This window comes from Oncorhynchus masou, chromosome 32 (genome assembly GCF_036934945.1).
Source record: "Oncorhynchus masou masou isolate Uvic2021 chromosome 32, UVic_Omas_1.1, whole genome shotgun sequence".
NCBI classification, from domain to species: Eukaryota; Metazoa; Chordata; class Actinopteri; order Salmoniformes; family Salmonidae; genus Oncorhynchus; species Oncorhynchus masou.
Genome location: NC_088243.1, coordinates 86,981,242 through 87,003,741, shown reverse-complemented (window position 1 = coordinate 87,003,741; position 22,500 = coordinate 86,981,242). Strand labels below are relative to the sequence as shown.

The following is a 22,500-nucleotide window of genomic DNA, read 5'->3' as shown; positions in this document are numbered from 1 at the left end:
TCACTAACTGTCTGGGATCTTAACCCTCTGACTAACTCACTAACTGTCTGGGATCTAAACCCTCTGACTAACTCACTAACTGTCTGGGATCTTAACCCTCTAACTAACCCACTAACTGTCTGGGATCTTAACCCTCTGACTAACTCACTAACTGTCTGGGATCTTAACCCTCTAACTAACCATCAACAAACAATTATTAGATGCATGATTCATCAACACACATCTTTTGAGTCGTGGATCTCAACCTCACTCATCACCATTGAATGTTGTGAATGTACCTGTATAGTATTCTGAATATTTCTACAGAGAACTATTCTGATATTCTTTCTCTATCTGCTTCAAGGTTATCTTGTGTTATCTTTTGTCGCTCAGAACTGAATATTGGCTTTGGTATGGACGGATGATGCTATTTTACAGTGTAAATAGCAGTCGTTTATTGTGGAACTATAATCTGTAGTTCAGATGGTTTATTGTGGAACTGTAATCTGTAGTTCAGATGGTAGTGATCACCATGGTAATTTACATTGAAATAATATGTTTTTAATTGTATTTTCACTGCCCACAATAATTGTAATAACATACATTTGTATGTATGTACATTTACATTTTTAAAAAATTCTTGTCAGATAGCAGACGCTCTTATCCAGAGTGACTTACACTAGTGAGTTCATACATTTTTCCATATGGGTTCCCCGTGGTATCAAATCCACAACCCTGGCTTTGCAAGCGTCATGCTCGAACAACTGAGCCACACGGGACAACACAATGTCAGGGCTTTGCAAGCGTCATGCTCGACCAACTGAGCCACACGGGACAACACAATGTTAGGGCTCTGCAAGCGTCATGCTCGACCAACTGAGCCACACGGGACAACACAATGTTAGGGCTCTGCAAGCGTCATGCTCGACCAACTGAGCCACACGGGACAACACAATGTTAGGGCTCTGCAAGCGTCATGCTCGACCAACTGAGCCACACGGGACAACACAATGTTAGGGCTCTGCAAGCGTCATGCTCGACCAACTGAGCCACACGGGACAACACAATGTTAGGGCTCTGCAAGCGTCATGCTCGACCAACTGAGCCACACGGGACAACACAATGTCAGGGCTTTGCAAGCGTCATGCTCGACCAACTGAGCCACACGGGACAACACAATGTTAGGGCTTTGCAAGCGTCATGCTCAACCAACTGAGCCACACGGGACAACACAATGTTAGGGCTCTGCAAGCGTCATGCTCGACCAACTGAGCCACACGGGACAACACAATGTTAGGGCTTTGCAAGCGTCATGCTCGACCAACTGAGCCACACGATGTTAGTAGAGTAGCTTCATCCTGTTTGAAATCCATTGCCATTCACACATGATCGACATGACCGTCAACTGTGTGTAGTTGATCACCTGCTGGGTGTCGACATACAGTGCGGATTCAACATGAAGAATTGTCAAGAAATGTATTGAAAATGACGGCCGATTGTTCTGTGGTCAAAGGCAATAGGATGGCCATCCACTGAACACGGTCAACGGTTCTCTTGGTCTGTTTTCCCCCCTTAGAGCAAAGCCAAATTAAAGGTGCACTTAGCAATTTCTTTTAGGTTCCCTCCCTCTAATATCTCACTGGCCTGTTCCTCTGCCTGTCCCAACAGCAAACCCTGGAGAACAACCTCACCAACCTGGTGAAGAGAAACAGTGAGCTGGAGAACCAGATGGCTAAACTCATCCAGATCTGTCAACAGGTTGAGGTGAGTCTAGGGCTGTTGTTGTGACCCTATTACAAACTACACCAGCAGTCATGACCTCAGTCTCAAATTCCAACGTGAATGCTGAGTCATGGTAATCTCCTTTTATGCACTATGGACATGCTTTGGTAGTACCCAACTTGCTAGCTAATGGTCTAGTACTTAGGACTCTATTGTCCCTCCATCAGGTCCTAATGGCCTGGTACTCAGGGCTCTATTGTCCCTCCATCAGGTCCTAATGGCCTGGTACTCAGGACTCTATTGTCCCTCCATCAGGTCCTAATGGCCTGGTACTCAGGGCTCTATTGTCCTTTATCTACCCACTCTGAAATTAATGCAAATGCCATCGAAAGTCACTTCAAATACTTATTATCAAGACAGTATTATGCTTTTAAAACTCAATCAATCAAATGTATTTATAAAGCTCTTCTTACATCAGCTGATATCTCAAAGTGCTGTACAGAAACCTAGTCTAAAACCCCAAACAGCAAGCAATGCAGGTGTAGAAGCACGGTGGCTAGGAAAAACTCCCTAGAAAGGCCGGAACCTCAGAAGAAACCTTGAGAGGAACCAGGCTATGAGGGGTGGCCAGTCCTCTGCTGGCTGTGCCGGGTAGAGATTATAACAGAACATGGACAAGATGTTCAAACTTGAGGTTGACCGATTATGATTTTTCAACACCGATACCGATGCCGATTATTGGATGACCCAAAAAAAAAGCAGATACCAATTAATCTGACAATTTAAAAAAAAGTATTTGTAATAATGACAATTACAACAATAATGAATGAACACTTATTTTAACTTAATATAATACATAGGTAAAAATAAATTTAGCCTCAAATAAATAATGAAACATGTTCAATTTGGTTTAAATAATGCAAAAACAAAGTGTTGGAAAAGAACGTAAAAGTGCAATATGTGCCATGTAAGAAAGCTAACGTTTAAGTTCCTTGCTCAGAACATGAGAACAAATGAAAGTTGGTGGTTCCTTTTAATCTGAGACTTCAATATTCCCAGGTAATATGTTTTAGGTTGTAGTTAATATAGTATTTATAGGACTATTTCTCTATACCATTTGTATTTCATATACCTTTGACTATTGGATGGTCTTATAGGCACTATAGTATTGCCAGTGTAACAATATAGCTTCCGTCCCTCTCCTCGCCCCTACCTGGACCTAGTTAAATAAAGGTATAAAATAAATAAATAAATATAGTTCGCTACTTTTGAAAAAGGCCTAAAGTAGTGTACTATATATGGAATAGGGTGCCATTTGGGGCAGATCCCCATAGCATCACCCCCTGCCATCCCTCAGCCCTGTGTGACAGTAATGGCCGACAGGTGGAACCCTGGTTTAATGCTCTCCATCCCTCAGCCCTGTGTGACAGTAATGGCCGACAGATGGAACGCTGGTTTAATGCTCTCCATCCCTCAGCCCTGTGTGACAGTAATGGCTGACTGATGGAACCCTGGTTTAATGCTCTCCATCCCTCAGCCCTGTGTGACAGTAATGGCTGACTGATGGAACCCTGGTTTAATGCTCTCCATCCCTCAGCCCTGTGTGACAATAATGGCTGACTGATGGAACCCTGGTTTAATGCTCTCCATCCCTCAGCCCTGTGTGACAGTAATGGCTGACTGATGGAACCCTGGTTTAATGCTCTCCATCCCTCAGCCCTGTGTGACAGTAATGGCTGACTGATGGAACCCTGGTTTAATGCTCTCCATCCCTCAGCCCTGTGTGACAGTAATGGCTGACTGATGGAACCCTGGTTTAATGCTCTCCATCCCTCAGCCCTGTGTGACAGTAATGGCTGACTGATGGAACCCTGGTTTAATGCTCTCCATCCCTCAGCCCTATGTGACAGTAATGGCCAACAGATGGAACGCTGGTTTAATGCTCTCCATCCCTCAGCCCTGTGTGACAGTAATGGCCGACAGATGGAACCCTGGTTTAATGCTCTCCATCCCTCAGCCCTGTGTGACAGTAATGGCTGACTGATGGAACCCTGGTTTAATGCTCTCCATCCCTCAGCCCTGTGTGACAGTAATGGCCGACAGATGGAACGCTGGTTTAATGCTCTCCATCCCTCAAATCAAATCAAATCAAATTTATTTATACAGCCCTTCGTACATCAGCTGATATCTCAAAGTGCTGTACAGAAACCCAGCCTAAAACCACAAACAGCAAGCAATGCAGGTGTAGAATCACGGTGGTTAGGAAAAACTCCCTAGAAAGGCCAAAACCTAGGAAGAAACCTAGAGAGGAACCAGGCTATGTGGGGTGGCCAGTCCTCTTCTGGCTGTGCCGGGTAGAGATTATAACAGAACATGGCCAAGATGTTCAAATGTTCATAAATGACCAGCATGGTCGAATAATAATAAGGCAGAACAGTTGAAAGTGGAGCAGCAGCACGGCCAGGTGGACTGGGGACAGCAAGGAGTCATCATGTCAGGTAGTCCTGGGGCATGGTCCTAGGGCTCAGGTCCTCCGAGAGAGAGAAGGAGAGAATTAGAGAACGCACACTTAGATTCACACAGGACACCGAATTGGACAGGAGAAGTACTCCAGATATAACAAACTGACCCCAGCCCCCTGACACATAAACTACTGCAGCATAAATACTGGAGGCTGAGACAGGAGGGGTCAGGAGACACTGTCTCAGCCCTATGTGACAGTAATGGCCAACAGATGGAATGCTGGTTTAATTCTCTCCATCCCTCTCAACACTATTCATCCTTTTATTTTTACCTTTATTTAACTAGGCAAGTCAGTTAAAAAACAAATTCTTATTTTCAATGACGGCCTAGGAACAGTGGGTTAACTGCCTGTTCAGGGGCAGAATGACAGATTTTGTATCTTGTCAGCTCGGGATTTGAACTTGCAACCTTTCGGTTACTATTCCAATGTTCTAACCACTAGGCTACCCTGCCGCCCCTTTATTAAACAGTAAACTCTATGTGAGTCCCAATGGCACCCTATTCCCTATTTAGTGCGCTGACCTGGGTCCAATAGTGCACAGAATAGTGAATAGGGTCCCATTTGGGACGCAGTTTCAATTTCCTGTTAGTCTGGGCCCGGAGAACCACAGTGTAACTAACTATTCATTCAGACCATCAGATGAAGTGATCTCTGTGTTATTCATCAACTCCTGAGGAGAGGAAAGTGTTCCAATAAGTGTTTGTCTTCCTCCTCTCGTCCCTTTTCCTCTCTGTCTCCAAACTGGTGTTGTCCTCCTCTCTGTCTCCTAACTGGTGTTGTCCTCCTCTCTGTCTCCTAACTGGTGTTGTCCTCCTCTCTGTCTCCTAACTGGTGTTGTCCTCCTCTCTGTCTCCTAACTGGTGTTGTCCTCCTCTCGTCCCTTTTCCTCTCTGTCTCCAAACTGGTGTTGTCCTCCTCTCTGTCTCCTAACTGGTGTTGTCCTCCTCTCTGTCTCCTAACTGGTGTTGTCCTCCTCTCTGTCTCCTAACTGGTGTTTTCCTCCTCTCTGTCTCCTAACTGGTGTTGTCCTCCTCTCATTCCTTTTCCTCTCTGTCTCCTAACTGGTGTTGTCCTCCTCTCTGTCTCCTAACTGGTGTTTTCCTCCTCTCTGTCTCCTAACTGGTGTTGTCCACCTCTCTGTCTCCTAACTGGTGTTGTCCTCCTCTCTGTCTCCTAACTGGTGTTGTCCTCCTCTCTGTCTCCTAACTGGTGTTGTCCTCCTCTCGTCCCTTTTCTTCTCTGTCTCCTAACTGGTGTTGTCCTCCTCTCTGTCTCCTAACTGGTGTTGTCCACCTCTCTGTCTCCTAACTGGTGTTGTCCTCCTCTCTGTCTCCTAACTGGTGTTGTCCTCCTCTCTGTCTCCTAACTGGTGTTTTCCTCCTCTCTGTCTCCTAACTGGTGTTGTCCTCCTCTCTGTCTCCTAACTGGTGTTGTCCTCCTCTCTGTCTCCTAACTGGTGTTTTCCTCCTCTCTGTCTCCTAACTGGTGTTGTCCTCCTCTCTGTCTCCTAACTGGTGTTGTCCTCCTCTCTGTCTCCTAACTGGTGTTGTCCTCCTCTCTGTCTCCTAACTGGTGTTGTCCTCCTCTCATTCCTTTTCCTCTCTGTCTCCTAACTGGTGTTGTCCTCCTCTCGTCCCTTTTCCTCTCTGTCTCCAAACTGGTGTTGTCCTCCTCTCTGTCTCCTAACTGGTGTTGTCCTCCTCTCTGTCTCCTAACTGGTGTTGTCCTCCTCTCTGTCTTGTAACTGGTGTTGTCCTTCTCTCGTTCCTTTTCCTCTCTGTCTCCTAACTGGTGTTGTCCTCCTCTCTGTCTCCTAACTGGTGTTGTCCTCCTCTCTGTCTCCTAACTGGTGTTGTCCTCCTCTCTTCCCTTTTCCTCTCTGTCTCCTAACTGGTGTTGTCCTCCTCTCATCCCTTTTCCCCTCTGTCTCCTAACTGGTGTTGTCCTCCCCTCTGTCTCCTAACTGGTGTTGTCCTCCTCTCTGTCTCCTAACTGGTGTTGTCCTCCTCTCGTCCCTTTTCCTCTCTGTCTCCTAACTGGTGTTGTCCTCCTCTCTGTCTCCTAACTGGTGTTGTCCTCCTCTCGTCCCTTTTCCTCTCTGTCTCCTAACTGGTGTTGTCCACCTCTCTGTCTCCTAACTGGTGTTGTCCTCCCCCTGTCTCCTAACTGGTGTTGTCCTCCCCTCTGTCTCCTAACTGGTGTTGTCCTCCTCTCTGCCTCCTAACTGGTGTTGTCCTCCTCCCTGTCTCCTAACTGGTGTTGTCCTCCTCTTTGTCTCCTAACTGGTGTTGTCCTCCTCTCTGTCTCCTAACTGGTGTTGTCCTCCTCTCATCCCTTTTCCTCTCTGTCTCCTAACTGGTGTTGTCCTCCTCTCTGTCTCCTAACTGGTGTTGTCCTCCTCTCATCCCTTTTCCTCTCTGTCTCCTAACTGGTGTTGTCCTCCTCTCTGTCTCCTAACTGGTGTTGTCCTCCTCTCTGTCTCCTAACTGGTGTTGTCCTCCTCTCATTCCTTTTCCTCTCTGTCTCCTAACGGGTGTTGTCCTCCTCTCATCCCTTTTCCTCTCTGTCTCCTAACTGGTGTTGTCCTCCTCTCTGTCTCCTAACTGGTGTTGTCCTCCTCTCATCCCTTTTCCTCTCTGTCTCCTAACTGGTGTTGTCCTCCTATCTGTCTCCTAACTGGTGTTGTCCTCCTCTCTTCCCTTTTCCTCTCTGTCTCCAAACTGGTGTTGTCCTCCTCTCTGTCTCCTAACTGGTGTTGTCCTCCTCTCTGTCTCCTAACTGGTGTTGTCCTCCTCTCTGTCTCCTAACTGGTGTTGTCCTCCTCTCTGTCTCCTAACTGGTGTTGTCCTCCTCTCATTCCTTTTCCTCTCTGTCTCCTAACTGGTGTTGTCCTCCTCTCTGTCTCCTAACTGGTGTTTTCCTCCTCTCTGTCTCCTAACTGGTGTTGTCCACCTCTCTGTCTCCTAACTGGTGTTGTCCTCCTCTCTGTCTCCTAACTGGTGTTGTCCTCCTCTCTGTCTCCTAACTGGTGTTGTCCTCCTCTCGTCCCTTTTCTTCTCTGTCTCCTAACTGGTGTTGTCCTCCTCTCTGTCTCCTAACTGGTGTTGTCCACCTCTCTGTCTCCTAACTGGTGTTGTCCTCCTCTCTGTCTCCTAACTGGTGTTGTCCTCCTCTCTGTCTCCTAACTGGTGTTTTCCTCCTCTCTGTCTCCTAACTGGTGTTGTCCTCCTCTCTGTCTCCTAACTGGTGTTGTCCTCCTCTCTGTCTCCTAACTGGTGTTTTCCTCCTCTCTGTCTCCTAACTGGTGTTGTCCTCCTCTCTGTCTCCTAACTGGTGTTGTCCTCCTCTCTGTCTCCTAACTGGTGTTGTCCTCCTCTCTGTCTCCTAACTGGTGTTGTCCTCCTCTCATTCCTTTTCCTCTCTGTCTCCTAACTGGTGTTGTCCTCCTCTCGTCCCTTTTCCTCTCTGTCTCCAAACTGGTGTTGTCCTCCTCTCTGTCTCCTAACTGGTGTTGTCCTCCTCTCTGTCTCCTAACTGGTGTTGTCCTCCTCTCTGTCTTGTAACTGGTGTTGTCCTTCTCTCGTTCCTTTTCCTCTCTGTCTCCTAACTGGTGTTGTCCTCCTCTCTGTCTCCTAACTGGTGTTGTCCTCCTCTCTGTCTCCTAACTGGTGTTGTCCTCCTCTCTTCACTTTTCCTCTCTGTCTCCTAACTGGTGTTGTCCTCCTCTCATCCCTTTTCCCCTCTGTCTCCTAACTGGTGTTGTCCTCCCCTCTGTCTCCTAACTGGTGTTGTCCTCCTCTCTGTCTCCTAACTGGTGTTGTCCTCCTCTCGTCCCTTTTCCTCTCTGTCTCCTAACTGGTGTTGTCCTCCTCTCTGTCTCCTAACTGGTGTTGTCCTCCTCTCGTCCCTTTTCCTCTCTGTCTCCTAACTGGTGTTGTCCACCTCTCTGTCTCCTAACTGGTGTTGTCCTCCCCCCTGTCTCCTAACTGGTGTTGTCCTCCCCTCTGTCTCCTAACTGGTGTTGTCCTCCTCTCTGCCTCCTAACTGGTGTTGTCCTCCTCCCTGTCTCCTAACTGGTGTTGTCCTCCTCTTTGTCTCCTAACTGGTGTTGTCCTCCTCTCTGTCTCCTAACTGGTGTTGTCCTCCTCTCATCCCTTTTCCTCTCTGTCTCCTAACTGGTGTTGTCCTCCTCTCTGTCTCCTAACTGGTGTTGTCCTCCTCTCATCCCTTTTCCTCTCTGTCTCCTAACTGGTGTTGTCCTCCTCTCTGTCTCCTAACTGGTGTTGTCCTCCTCTCTGTCTCCTAACTGGTGTTGTCCTCCTCTCATTCCTTTTCCTCTCTGTCTCCTAACGGGTGTTGTCCTCCTCTCATCCCTTTTCCTCTCTGTCTCCTAACTGGTGTTGTCCTCCTCTCTGTCTCCTAACTGGTGTTGTCCTCCTCTCATCCCTTTTCCTCTCTGTCTCCTAACTGGTGTTGTCCTCCTCTCTGTCTCCTAACTGGTGTTGTCCTCCTCTCTTCCCTTTTCCTCTCTGTCTCCAAACTGGTGTTGTCCTCCTCTCTGTCTCCTAACTGGTGTTGTCCTCCTCTCTGTCTCCTAACTGGTGTTGTCCTCCTCTCTGTCTCCTAACTGGTGTTGTCCTCCTCTCTGTCTCCTAACTGGTGTTGTCCTCCTCTCATTCCTTTTCCTCTCTGTCTCCTAACTGGTGTTGTCCTCCTCTCTGTCTCCTAACTGGTGTTTTCCTCCTCTCTGTCTCCTAACTGGCGTTGTCCACCTCTCTGTCTCCTAACTGGTGTTGTCCTCCTCTCTGTCTCCTAACTGGTGTTGTCCTCCTCTCTGTCTCCTAACTGGTGTTGTCCTCCTCTCGTCCCTTTTCTTCTCTGTCTCCTAACTGGTGTTGTCCTCCTCTCTGTCTCCTAACTGGTGTTGTCCACCTCTCTGTCTCCTAACTGGTGTTGTCCTCCTCTCTGTCTCCTAACTGGTGTTGTCCTCCTCTCTGTCTCCTAACTGGTGTTGTCCTCCTCCCTGTCTCCTAACTGGTGTTGTCCTCCTCTTTGTCTCCTAACTGGTGTTGTCCTCCTCTCTGTCTCCTAACTGGTGTTGTCCTCCTCTCATCCCTTTTCCTCTCTGTCTCCTAACTGGTGTTGTCCTCCTCTCTGTCTCCTAACTGGTGTTGTCCTCCTCTCATCCCTTTTCCTCTCTGTCTCCTAACTGGTGTTGTCCTCCTCTCTGTCTCCTAACTGGTGTTGTCCTCCTCTCTGTCTCCTAACTGGTGTTGTCCTCCTCTCATTCCTTTTCCTCTCTGTCTCCTAACGGGTGTTGTCCTCCTCTCATCCCTTTTCCTCTCTGTCTCCTAACTGGTGTTGTCCTCCTCTCTGTCTCCTAACTGGTGTTGTCCTCCTCTCATCCCTTTTCCTCTCTGTCTCCTAACTGGTGTTGTCCTCCTCTCTGTCTCCTAACTGGTGTTGTCCTCCTCTCTTCCCTTTTCCTCTCTGTCTCCAAACTGGTGTTGTCCTCCTCTCTGTCTCCTAACTGGTGTTGTCCTCCTCTCTGTCTCCTAACTGGTGTTGTCCTCCTCTCTGTCTCCTAACTGGTGTTGTCCTCCTCTCTGTCTCCTAACTGGTGTTGTCCTCCTCTCATTCCTTTTCCTCTCTGTCTCCTAACTGGTGTTGTCCTCCTCTCTGTCTCCTAACTGGTGTTTTCCTCCTCTCTGTCTCCTAACTGGCGTTGTCCACCTCTCTGTCTCCTAACTGGTGTTGTCCTCCTCTCTGTCTCCTAACTGGTGTTGTCCTCCTCTCTGTCTCCTAACTGGTGTTGTCCTCCTCTCGTCCCTTTTCTTCTCTGTCTCCTAACTGGTGTTGTCCTCCTCTCTGTCTCCTAACTGGTGTTGTCCACCTCTCTGTCTCCTAACTGGTGTTGTCCTCCTCTCTGTCTCCTAACTGGTGTTGTCCTCCTCTCTGTCTCCTAACTGGTGTTTTCCTCCTCTCTGTCTCCTAACTGGTGTTGTCCTCCTCTCTGTCTCCTAACTGGTGTTGTCCTCCTCTCTGTCTCCTAACTGGTGTTTTCCTCCTCTCTGTCTCCTAACTGGTGTTGTCCTCCTCTCTGTCTCCTAACTGGTGTTGTCCTCCTCTCTGTCTCCTAACTGGTGTTGTCCTCCTCTCTGTCTCCTAACTGGTGTTGTCCTCCTCTCATTCCTTTTCCTCTCTGTCTCCTAACTGGTGTTGTCCTCCTCTCGTCCCTTTTCCTCTCTGTCTCCAAACTGGTGTTGTCCTCCTCTCTGTCTCCTAACTGGTGTTGTCCTCCTCTCTGTCTCCTAACTGGTGTTGTCCTCCTCTCTGTCTTGTAACTGGTGTTGTCCTTCTCTCGTTCCTTTTCCTCTCTGTCTCCTAACTGGTGTTGTCCTCCTCTCTGTCTCCTAACTGGTGTTGTCCTCCTCTCTGTCTCCTAACTGGTGTTGTCCTCCTCTCTTCACTTTTCCTCTCTGTCTCCTAACTGGTGTTGTCCTCCTCTCATCCCTTTTCCCCTCTGTCTCCTAACTGGTGTTGTCCTCCCCTCTGTCTCCTAACTGGTGTTGTCCTCCTCTCTGTCTCCTAACTGGTGTTGTCCTCCTCTCGTCCCTTTTCCTCTCTGTCTCCTAACTGGTGTTGTCCTCCTCTCTGTCTCCTAACTGGTGTTGTCCTCCTCTCGTCCCTTTTCCTCTCTGTCTCCTAACTGGTGTTGTCCACCTCTCTGTCTCCTAACTGGTGTTGTCCTCCCCCCTGTCTCCTAACTGGTGTTGTCCTCCCCTCTGTCTCCTAACTGGTGTTGTCCTCCTCTCTGCCTCCTAACTGGTGTTGTCCTCCTCCCTGTCTCCTAACTGGTGTTGTCCTCCTCTTTGTCTCCTAACTGGTGTTGTCCTCCTCTCTGTCTCCTAACTGGTGTTGTCCTCCTCTCATCCCTTTTCCTCTCTGTCTCCTAACTGGTGTTGTCCTCCTCTCATCCCTTTTCCTCTCTGTCTCCTAACTGGTGTTGTCCTCCTCTCTGTCTCCTAACTGGTGTTGTCCTCCTCTCTGTCTCCTAACTGGTGTTGTCCTCCTCTCATTCCTTTTCCTCTCTGTCTCCTAACGGGTGTTGTCCTCCTCTCATCCCTTTTCCTCTCTGTCTCCTAACTGGTGTTGTCCTCCTCTCTGTCTCCTAATTGGTGTTGTCCTCCTCTCATCCCTTTTCCTCTCTGTCTCCTAACTGGTGTTGTCCTCCTCTCTGTCTCCTAACTGGTGTTGTCCTCCTCTCTTCCCTTTTCCTCTCTGTCTCCTAACTGGTGTTGTCCTCCTCTCTGTCTCCTAACTGGTGTTGTCCTACTCTCTGTCTCCTAACTGGTGTTGTCCTCCTCTCTGTCTCCTAACTGGTGTTGTCCTCCTCTCTGTCTCCTAACTGGTGTTGTCCTCCTCTCTGTCTCCTAACTGGTGTTGTCCTCCTCTCTGTCTCCTAACTGGTGTTGTCCTCCTCTATGTCTCCTAACTGGTGTTGTCCTCCTCTCTGTCTCCTAACTGGTGTTGTCCTCCTCTCGTTCCTTTTCCTCTCTGTCTCCTAACTGGTGTTGTCCTCCTCTCTGTCTCCTAACTGGTGTTGTCCTCCTCTCTGTCTCCTAACTGGTGTTGTCCTCCTCTCATCCCTTTTCCTCTCTGTCTCCTAACTGGTGTTGTCCTCCTCTCTGTCTCCTAACTGGTGTTGTCCTCCTCTCTGTCTCCTAACTGGTGTTGTCCTCCTCTCATTCCTTTTCCTCTCTGTCTCCTAACTGGTGTTGTCCTCCTCTCTGTCTCCTAACTGGTGTTGTCCTCCTCTCTGTCTCCTAACTGGTGTTGTCCACCTCTCTGTCTCCTAACTGGTGTTGTCCTCCTCTCATTCCTTTTCCTCTCTGTCTCCTAACTGGTGTTGTCCTCCTCTCGTTCCTTTTCCTCTCTGTCTACTAACTGGTGTTGTCCTCCTCTCTGTCTCCTAACTGGTGTTGTCCTCCTCTCGTCCCTTTTCTTCTCTGTCTCCTAACTAGTGTTGTCCTCCTCTCTGTCTCCTAACTGGTGTTGTCCTCCTCTCTGTCTCCTAACTGGTGTTGTCCTCCTCTCTGTCTCCTAACTGGTGTTGTCCTCCTCTCGTTCCTTTTCCTCTCTGTCTCCTAACTGGTGTTGTCCTCCTCTCTGTCTCCTAACTGGTGTTGTCCTCCTCTCTGTCTCCTAACTGGTGTTGTCCTCCTCTCATCCCTTTTCCTCTCTGTCTCCTAACTGGTGTTGTCCTCCTCTCTGTCTCCTAACTGGTGTTGTCCTCCTCTCTGTCTCCTAACTGGTGTTGTCCTCCTCTCATTCCTTTTCCTCTCTGTCTCCTAACTGGTGTTGTCCTCCTCTCTGTCTCCTAACTGGTGTTGTCCTCCTCTCTGTCTCCTAACTGGTGTTGTCCACCTCTCTGTCTCCTAACTGGTGTTGTCCTCCTCTCATTCCTTTTCCTCTCTGTCTCCTAACTGGTGTTGTCCTCCTCTCGTTCCTTTTCCTCTCTGTCTCCTAACTGGTGTTGTCCTCCTCTCTGTCTCCTAACTGGTGTTGTCCTCCTCTCGTCCCTTTTCTTCTCTGTCTCCTAACTAGTGTTGTCCTCCTCTCTGTCTCCTAACTGGTGTTGTCCTCCTCTCTGTCTCCTAACTGGTGTTGTCCTCCTCTCGTCCCTTTTCCTCTCTGTCTCCTAACTGGTGTTGTCCTCCTCTCTGTCTCCTAACTGGTGTTGTCCACCTCTCTGTCTCCTAACTGGTGTTGTCCTCCTCTCTGTCTCCTAACTGGTGTTGTCCTCCTCTCTGTCTCCTAACTGGTGTTGTCCTCCTCTCGTCCCTTTTCCTCTCTGTCTCCTAACTGGTGTTGTCCTCCTCTCTGTCTCCTAACTGGTGTTGTCCACCTCTCTGTCTCCTAACTGGTGTTGTCCTCCTCTCTGTCTCCTAACTGGTGTTGTCCTCCTCTCTGTCTCCTAACTGGTGTTGTCCTCCTCTCTTTCTCCTAACTGGTGTTGTCCTCCTCTCGTCCCTTTTCCTCTCTGTCTCCTAACTGGTGTTGTCCTCCTCTCTGTCTCCTAACTGGTGTTGTCCTCCTCTCGTCCCTTTTCCTCTCTGTCTCCTAACTGGTGTTGTCCTCCTCTCTGTCTCCTAACTGGTGTTGTCCACCTCTCTGTCTCCTAACTGGTGTTGTCCTCCTCTCTGTCTCCTAACTGGTGTTGTCCTCCTCTCTGTCTCCTAACTGGTGTTGTCCTCCTCTCATCCCTTTTCCTCTCTGTCTCCTAACTGGTGTTGTCCTCCTCTCTGTCTCCTAACTGGTGTTGTCCTCCTCTCTGTCTCCTAACTGGTGTTGTCCTCCTCTCATTCCTTTTCCTCTCTGTCTCCTAACGGGTGTTGTCCTCCTCTCATCCCTTTTCCTCTCTGTCTCCTAACTGGTGTTGTCCTCCTCTCTGTCTCCTAACTGGTGTTGTCCTCCTCTCATCCCTTTTCCTCTCTGTCTCCTAACTGGTGTTGTCCTCCTCTCTGTCTCCTAACTGGTGTTGTCCTCCTCTCTTCCCTTTTCCTCTCTGTCTCCTAACTGGTGTTGTCCTCCTCTCTGTCTCCTAACTGGTGTTGTCCTACTCTCTGTCTCCTAACTGGTGTTGTCCTCCTCTCTGTCTCCTAACTGGTGTTGTCCTCCTCTCTGTCTCCTAACTGGTGTTGTCCTCCTCTCTGTCTCCTAACTGGTGTTGTCCTCCTCTCTGTCTCCTAACTGGTGTTGTCCTCCTCTATGTCTCCTAACTGGTGTTGTCCTCCTCTCTGTCTCCTAACTGGTGTTGTCCTCCTCTCGTTCCTTTTCCTCTCTGTCTCCTAACTGGTGTTGTCCTCCTCTCTGTCTCCTAACTGGTGTTGTCCTCCTCTCTGTCTCCTAACTGGTGTTGTCCTCCTCTCATCCCTTTTCCTCTCTGTCTCCTAACTGGTGTTGTCCTCCTCTCTGTCTCCTAACTGGTGTTGTCCTCCTCTCTGTCTCCTAACTGGTGTTGTCCTCCTCTCATTCCTTTTCCTCTCTGTCTCCTAACTGGTGTTGTCCTCCTCTCTGTCTCCTAACTGGTGTTGTCCTCCTCTCTGTCTCCTAACTGGTGTTGTCCACCTCTCTGTCTCCTAACTGGTGTTGTCCTCCTCTCATTCCTTTTCCTCTCTGTCTCCTAACTGGTGTTGTCCTCCTCTCGTTCCTTTTCCTCTCTGTCTACTAACTGGTGTTGTCCTCCTCTCTGTCTCCTAACTGGTGTTGTCCTCCTCTCGTCCCTTTTCTTCTCTGTCTCCTAACTAGTGTTGTCCTCCTCTCTGTCTCCTAACTGGTGTTGTCCTCATCTCTGTCTCCTAACTGGTGTTGTCCTCCTCTCTGTCTCCTAACTGGTGTTGTCCTCCTCTCGTTCCTTTTCCTCTCTGTCTCCTAACTGGTGTTGTCCTCCTCTCTGTCTCCTAACTGGTGTTGTCCTCCTCTCTGTCTCCTAACTGGTGTTGTCCTCCTCTCATCCCTTTTCCTCTCTGTCTCCTAACTGGTGTTGTCCTCCTCTCTGTCTCCTAACTGGTGTTGTCCTCCTCTCTGTCTCCTAACTGGTGTTGTCCTCCTCTCATTCCTTTTCCTCTCTGTCTCCTAACTGGTGTTGTCCTCCTCTCTGTCTCCTAACTGGTGTTGTCCTCCTCTCTGTCTCCTAACTGGTGTTGTCCACCTCTCTGTCTCCTAACTGGTGTTGTCCTCCTCTCATTCCTTTTCCTCTCTGTCTCCTAACTGGTGTTGTCCTCCTCTCGTTCCTTTTCCTCTCTGTCTCCTAACTGGTGTTGTCCTCCTCTCTGTCTCCTAACTGGTGTTGTCCTCCTCTCGTCCCTTTTCTTCTCTGTCTCCTAACTGGTGTTGTCCTCCTCTCTGTCTCCTAACTGGTGTTGTCCTCCTCTCTGTCTCCTAACTGGTGTTGTCCTACTCTCTGTCTCCTAACTGGTGTTGTCCTCCTCTCTGTCTCCTAACTGGTGTTGTCCTCCTCTCTGTCTCCTAACTGGTGTTGTCCTCCTCTCTGTCTCCTAACTGGTGTTGTCCTCCTCTCTGTCTCCTAACTGGTGTTGTCCTCCTCTATGTCTCCTAACTGGTGTTGTCCTCCTCTCTGTCTCCTAACTGGTGTTGTCCTCCTCTCGTTCCTTTTCCTCTCTGTCTCCTAACTGGTGTTGTCCTCCTCTCTGTCTCCTAACTGGTGTTGTCCTCCTCTCTGTCTCCTAACTGGTGTTGTCCTCCTCTCATCCCTTTTCCTCTCTGTCTCCTAACTGGTGTTGTCCTCCTCTCTGTCTCCTAACTGGTGTTGTCCTCCTCTCTGTCTCCTAACTGGTGTTGTCCTCCTCTCATTCCTTTTCCTCTCTGTCTCCTAACTGGTGTTGTCCTCCTCTCTGTCTCCTAACTGGTGTTGTCCTCCTCTCTGTCTCCTAACTGGTGTTGTCCACCTCTCTGTCTCCTAACTGGTGTTGTCCTCCTCTCATTCCTTTTCCTCTCTGTCTCCTAACTGGTGTTGTCCTCCTCTCGTTCCTTTTCCTCTCTGTCTACTAACTGGTGTTGTCCTCCTCTCTGTCTCCTAACTGGTGTTGTCCTCCTCTCGTCCCTTTTCTTCTCTGTCTCCTAACTAGTGTTGTCCTCCTCTCTGTCTCCTAACTGGTGTTGTCCTCCTCTCTGTCTCCTAACTGGTGTTGTCCTCCTCTCTGTCTCCTAACTGGTGTTGTCCTCCTCTCGTTCCTTTTCCTCTCTGTCTCCTAACTGGTGTTGTCCTCCTCTCTGTCTCCTAACTGGTGTTGTCCTCCTCTCTGTCTCCTAACTGGTGTTGTCCTCCTCTCATCCCTTTTCCTCTCTGTCTCCTAACTGGTGTTGTCCTCCTCTCTGTCTCCTAACTGGTGTTGTCCTCCTCTCTGTCTCCTAACTGGTGTTGTCCTCCTCTCATTCCTTTTCCTCTCTGTCTCCTAACTGGTGTTGTCCTCCTCTCTGTCTCCTAACTGGTGTTGTCCTCCTCTCTGTCTCCTAACTGGTGTTGTCCACCTCTCTGTCTCCTAACTGGTGTTGTCCTCCTCTCATTCCTTTTCCTCTCTGTCTCCTAACTGGTGTTGTCCTCCTCTCGTTCCTTTTCCTCTCTGTCTCCTAACTGGTGTTGTCCTCCTCTCTGTCTCCTAACTGGTGTTGTCCTCCTCTCGTCCCTTTTCTTCTCTGTCTCCTAACTAGTGTTGTCCTCCTCTCTGTCTCCTAACTGGTGTTGTCCTCCTCTCTGTCTCCTAACTGGTGTTGTCCTCCTCTCGTCCCTTTTCCTCTCTGTCTCCTAACTGGTGTTGTCCTCCTCTCTGTCTCCTAACTGGTGTTGTCCACCTCTCTGTCTCCTAACTGGTGTTGTCCTCCTCTCTGTCTCCTAACTGGTGTTGTCCTCCTCTCTGTCTCCTAACTGGTGTTGTCCTCCTCTCGTCCCTTTTCCTCTCTGTCTCCTAACTGGTGTTGTCCTCCTCTCTGTCTCCTAACTGGTGTTGTCCACCTCTCTGTCTCCTAACTGGTGTTGTCCTCCTCTCTGTCTCCTAACTGGTGTTGTCCTCCTCTCTGTCTCCTAACTGGTGTTGTCCTCCTCTCTTTCTCCTAACTGGTGTTGTCCTCCTCTCGTCCCTTTTCCTCTCTGTCTCCTAACTGGTGTCTCCCTCCTCTGCCTGCATACGGAATCCGCTCAGCAACAATCTGTTCCTCTTGTATTCATAATAAATGATTAAGCTATGCGACTGACTTGGCCATCAAGGGAACTTGCCCCGTGTTAAAACAAACTGTTAAAAGCTTATTTAAAACATTTTTTAAATGGATTTACTTATGGATGCTAGTTGTTGGCTATTCTCTGTTGTGAGGTTTGTGTGAAAGGCTTTGGTTATTCTGAGGAGAAGCATAGTATACCTTATGTGGGGTAATGCTAACGTACTATGCTAATGGAAGTCAAACCTACTGTGTGCGTGTGTGTGTGCGTGCTCGTTTCTTCCCAGAAGCCTCCCTGCTAGGAGGAGATGGAAGAGTTCTTTGTCTCTGTTCTGTTACACTTCAGGGAGAAAGGAGGGAGAAACACAACTCACTAATAATGCATCACAACAACAGAGGGCTGACTGGCTGCATGGGGCTCTATACTGTTCTGGTGTGACCTGAATTTTTCTGTTGTTGCTGCGTGGCATACAGTTATCTCTCTCTCCAAGATGATATGATCAAAACGAGGACTGTGATTCTGCCGGTGGGGTTCTATAGTGATGCCATAGCAACGCTGCCTTCAGCTATATCTCTCCTTTTAGAGTTTGACAGATACCCTCATTGATAAACTGATCATTGTTTTTCTCCCGAGGTATTTATGTTTCTCTGTTGTTTCTTTGACAACAGTTTGAATATGTGTTGGTTTTGCCTGTGTGTTCGGTTGTGTTGACAGTATAATCGGCTTGGTGATGTGTACAGTAGGCAGAGTGTTGTAGCACTTAGTTGAAACATGTGCCAAAGCCATCCATATTTTAACAGACCTCAATGGTCTTTTTACTGGAGAGTGCAGGACAGGACAGGGAGGTCCCTTGTGCTTAGGCACTTCCTTCTTTTGACTACTATTTAATCTATCAGGCTGGAGGAGAGACCAGCACTAATCACTGCTGTGACAAACAACAGCCTCTCACCATGAATCCTGTTTAATCTGTCAGGCTTGAGGAGAGACCAGCACTAATCAATGCTGTGACAAACAACAGCCTCTCACCATGAATCCTGTTTAATCTGTCAGGCTGGAGGAGAGACCAGCACTAATCAATGCTGTGACAAACAACAGCCTCTCACCATGAATCCTGTTTAATCTGTCAGGCTGGAGGAGAGACCAGCACTAATCAATGCTGTGACAAACAACAGCCTCTCACCATGAATCCTGTTTAATCTGTCAGGCTGGAGGAGAGACCAGCACTAATCAATGCTGTGACAAACAACAGCCTCTCGCCATGAATCCTGTTTAATCTGTCAGGCTGGAGGAGAGACCAGCACTAATCACTGCTGTGACAAACAACAGCCTCTCACCATGAATCCTGTTTAATCTGTCAGGCTGGAGGAGAGACCAGCACTAATCACTGCTGTGACAAACAACAGCCAGTTCTTCGCTCCTCTCTGCACCGTTCTGTTCACTTTAAAGGCCCAATTAAACAAAACGGAAACTTATTTTCTTGCTATGAATCAATGGGTATACATCATTCATTTAAATGATCAAGAACGGTTTAAATATTACAGAGTGGGCCTTTAAAAGAACCCAGGCCCTCACTGTTATCTGGGGCTCCTTGCTGTTTTCTGCTCTCTTCCTCCTTTTAATCTGCTGAAGTCGGTAGTTTACATACACTTTATCCAAATACATTTAAACTCAGTTTTTCACAATTCCTGACATTTAATCTTAGTAAAATGTCCCTGTCTTAGGTCAGTTAGGATCACCACTTTATTTTAAGAATTTGAAATGTCAGAATAATAGTAGAGAGAATTATTTAGTTCAGCTTTTATTTATTTCATCACATTCCCAGTGGGTCAGAAGTTTACATACACTCAATTAGTATTTGGTAGCATTGCCTTTAAATTGTTTAACTTGGGTCAAATGTTTCCGGGTAGCCTTCCACAAGCTTCCCACAATAAATTGGGTGAATTTTGGCCCATTCCTGACAGAGCTGGTGTAACTGATTCAGGTTTGTAGGCCTCCTTGCTTGCACACGCTTTATCATTTCTGCCCACACATTTTCTATGGGATTGAGGTCAGGGCTTTGTGATGACCACTCCAATACCTTGACTTTGTTGTCCTTAAGCCATTTTGCTTGGGGCCATTGTCCATTTGGAAGACCCATTTGCGACCAAGCTTTAACTTCCTGACTGATGTCTTGAGATGTTGCTTCAATATATCCACAGAATTTTCCATCCTCAGGATGCCATCTATTTTGTGAAGTGCACCAGTCCCTCCTGCAGCAAAGCACCCCCACAATGTGATGCTGCCACCCCCGTGCTTCACGGTTGGGATGGTGTTCTTTGGCTTTCAAGCCTCCCCCTCTATCCTCCAAACATAACGATGGTCATTATAGCCAAACAGTTCTATTTTTGTTTCATCAGACCAGAGGACATTTCTCCAAAAAGTACGATATTTGTCCCCATGTGCAGTTGCAAACCATTGTCCTGCTTTTTTATGGCTGTTTTGGAGCAGTGGCTTCTTCCTTGCTGATCGGCCTTTCAGGTTATGTCTATGCAGGACTAATTTTTCTTTGAATATAGATAATTTTGTACCTGTTTCCTCTAGCATCTTCACAAGGTCCTTTGCTGTTGTTCTGGGATTGATTTGCACCTTTCGCAGCAAAGTACGTTCATCTCTAAGAGACAGAACGCGTCTCCTTCCTGAGCGGTATGACGGCTGCGTGTTCCCATGGTGTTTATACTTGGGTACTATTGTTTGTACAGATGAACGTGGTACCTTCAGGCATTTGGAAGTTGCTCCCAAGGATGAGGCAGACTTTTGGAGGTCTGCAATTTTTTTCTGAGGTCTTGGCTGATTTCTTTTGCTTTTCCCATGATGTCAAGCAAAGTGGCACTGAGTTTGAAGGTAGGCCTTGAAATACATGCACAGGTACACCTCCAATTGACTCAAATGATGTCAATTAGCCTATCTGAAACTTCTAAAGCCATTTTCCAAGCTGTTTAAAGGCACAGTCAACTTAGTGTATGTAAGCTTCTGACCCACTGGGATTGTGATACAGTGAATTATAAGTGAAATAATCTGTCTGTAATCAATTTTTTGAAAAAATTACTTGTGTCATGCACAAAGTAGATGTACTAACTTGCCAAAACTATGTCTCCCTGTGTGTGAGTAGATATCAGTGTTTTCAGTGAGACGTGGTGCTACTGCTGTTGTGGTTTAATGAGGGAATTGAGATCATTAATAAAACATGATACTCCCCAGCTAGTAACTATGTGAGATCAGACCAAGCTAATAGCTATATGAGATCAGACCCAGCTAGTAACTATGTGAGATCAGACCAAGCTAGTATCTATATGAGATCAGACCCAGCTAGTAACTATGTGAGATCAGACCCAGCTATTAACTATATGAGATCAGACCCAGCTATTAACTATATGAGATCAGACCCAGCTAGTAGCTGTATGAGATCAGACCCAGCTAGTAGCTATATGCGATCCGACCCAGCTACTAGCTATGTGAGATCAGACCCAGCTAGTAACTATATGAGATCAGACCCAGCTAGTAACTATATGAGATCAGACCCAGCTAGTAACTATATGAGATCAGACCCAGCTATTAACTATATGCGATCAGACCCAGGTAGTAACTATATGCGATCCGACCCAGCTACTAGCTATGTGAGATCAGACCCAGCTAGTAACTATATGAGATCAGACCCAGCTATTAACTATATGAGATCAGACCCAGGTAGTAACTATATGAGATCAGACCCAGCTAGTAGCTATATGAGATCAGACCCAGCTAGTAGCTATATGAGATCAGACCCAGCTAGTAGCTATATGAGATCAGACCCAGCTAGGAACTATATGAGATCAGACCCAGCTATTAACTATATGAGATCAGACCCAGCTAGTAGCTATATGAGATCAGACCCAGCTAGGAACTATATGAGATCAGACCCAGCTATTAACTATATGAGATCAGACCCAGCTAGTAGCTATATGAGATCAGACCCAGCTAGGAACTATATGAGATCAGACCAAGCTATTAACTATATGAGATCAGACCAAGCTAGTAGCTATATGAGATCAGACCCAGCTAGTAACTATTTGAGATATATGAGTATCCTTCATTCATTACCAGCATCGGTAGCTAGACATGTTCTTCCACCTCATTGCTGTACAATAACTCTAGAACTGTCTTTTTAATGTCCACGCCATCTCTCTCCATCTCTTCCTTATAAGAACCCTACCCAGTGCATTTCAGAAAATTGCTAGTGCATTTTAGCCAAGGGGGCCGGGCTCCCTCGGTTGCCATTATGTGTCAGAATACATCTTTCCAGTGAACGATAAAACATTAATCCAGCCTAGGATTTAGTGGTAGAGACCAAGCGGCCGGGCAGGTGGCTCAAGGAGCGTGTGTGTCAGGTGTCAGAGTGAATCATGTCTGGGAGGGGAATGTCCTCCACTAGAGGTCAGAGTGAATCATGTCAGGGTTAGGGGTAGGGGAAGTCCTCACCTAGAGGTCAGAGTTAATCATGTTGAGGTTAGGGTTAGGGAAAGTCCTCACCTAGAGGTCAGAGGGAATCATGTCGGGGTTAGGGAAATTCCTCACCTAGAGGTCAGAGGGAATCATGTCGGGGTTAGGGAAAGTCCTCCAGTAGAGGTCAGAGGGAATCATGTCAGGGTTAGGGAAAGTCCTCACCTAGAGGTCAGAGGGAGTCATGTCGGGTTTAGGGAAAGTCCTCCAGTAGAGGTCATAGAGAATCATGACGGGGTTAGGGAAAGTCCTCACCTCGAGGTCAGAGGGAATCATGTCGGGGTTAGGGAAAGTCCTCACCTAGAGGTCAGAGGGAATCATGTCGGGGTTAGGGAAAGTCCTCACCTAGAGGTCAGAGGGAATCATGTCGGGGTTAGAGAAAGTCCTCACCTAGAGGTCAGAGTTAATCATGTTGGGGTTAGGGTTAGGGAAAGTCCTCACCAAGAGGTCAGAGGGAATCATGTCGGTGTTAGGGAAAGTCCTCACCTAGAGGTCAGAGGGAATCATGTCGGTGTTAGGGAAAGTCCTCACCTAGAGGTCAGAGGGAATCATGTCGGTGTTAGGGAAAGTCCTCCAGTAGAGGTCAGAGGGAATCATGTCAGGGTTAGGGAAAGTCCTCACCTAGAGGTCAGAGGGAGTCATGTCGGGGGGAGGGAAAGTCCTCCAGTAGAGGTCATAGAGAATCATGACGGGGTTAGGGAAAGTCCTCACCTCGAGGTCAGAGGGAATCATGTCGGGGTTAGGGAAAGTCCTCACCTAGAGGTCAGAGGGAATCATGTCGGTGTTAGGGAAAGTCCTCACCTAGAGGTCAGAGTTAATCATGTTGGGGTTAGAGTTAGGGACAGTCCTCACCTAGAGGTCAGAGGGAATCATGTCGGGGTTAGAGAAAGTCCTCACCTAGAGGTCAGAGTTAATCATGTTGGGGTTAGGGTTAGGGAAAGTCCTCACCAAGAGGTCAGAGGGAATCATGTCGGTGTTAGGGAAAGTCCTCACCTAGAGGTCAGAGGGAATCATGTCGGTGTTA

At 47.9% G+C, this 22,500-nt stretch overlaps 1 protein-coding gene across 3 annotated transcripts in view; it reads left to right on the top strand.

Annotated features, from left to right (window-relative positions):
- LOC135526772 (probable E3 ubiquitin-protein ligase MID2) overlaps positions 1-22,500 on the top strand; it is a 284,108-nt gene that overhangs the window by 189,076 nt on the left and 72,532 nt on the right. For all 3 annotated transcript variants that reach the window (XM_064955430.1, XM_064955429.1, XM_064955428.1), the window contains one exon: positions 1,648-1,743. In XM_064955430.1, coding sequence (XP_064811502.1) covers positions 1,648-1,743 — 96 coding nt within the window. The remainder of the gene's footprint in view (positions 1-1,647; positions 1,744-22,500) is intronic.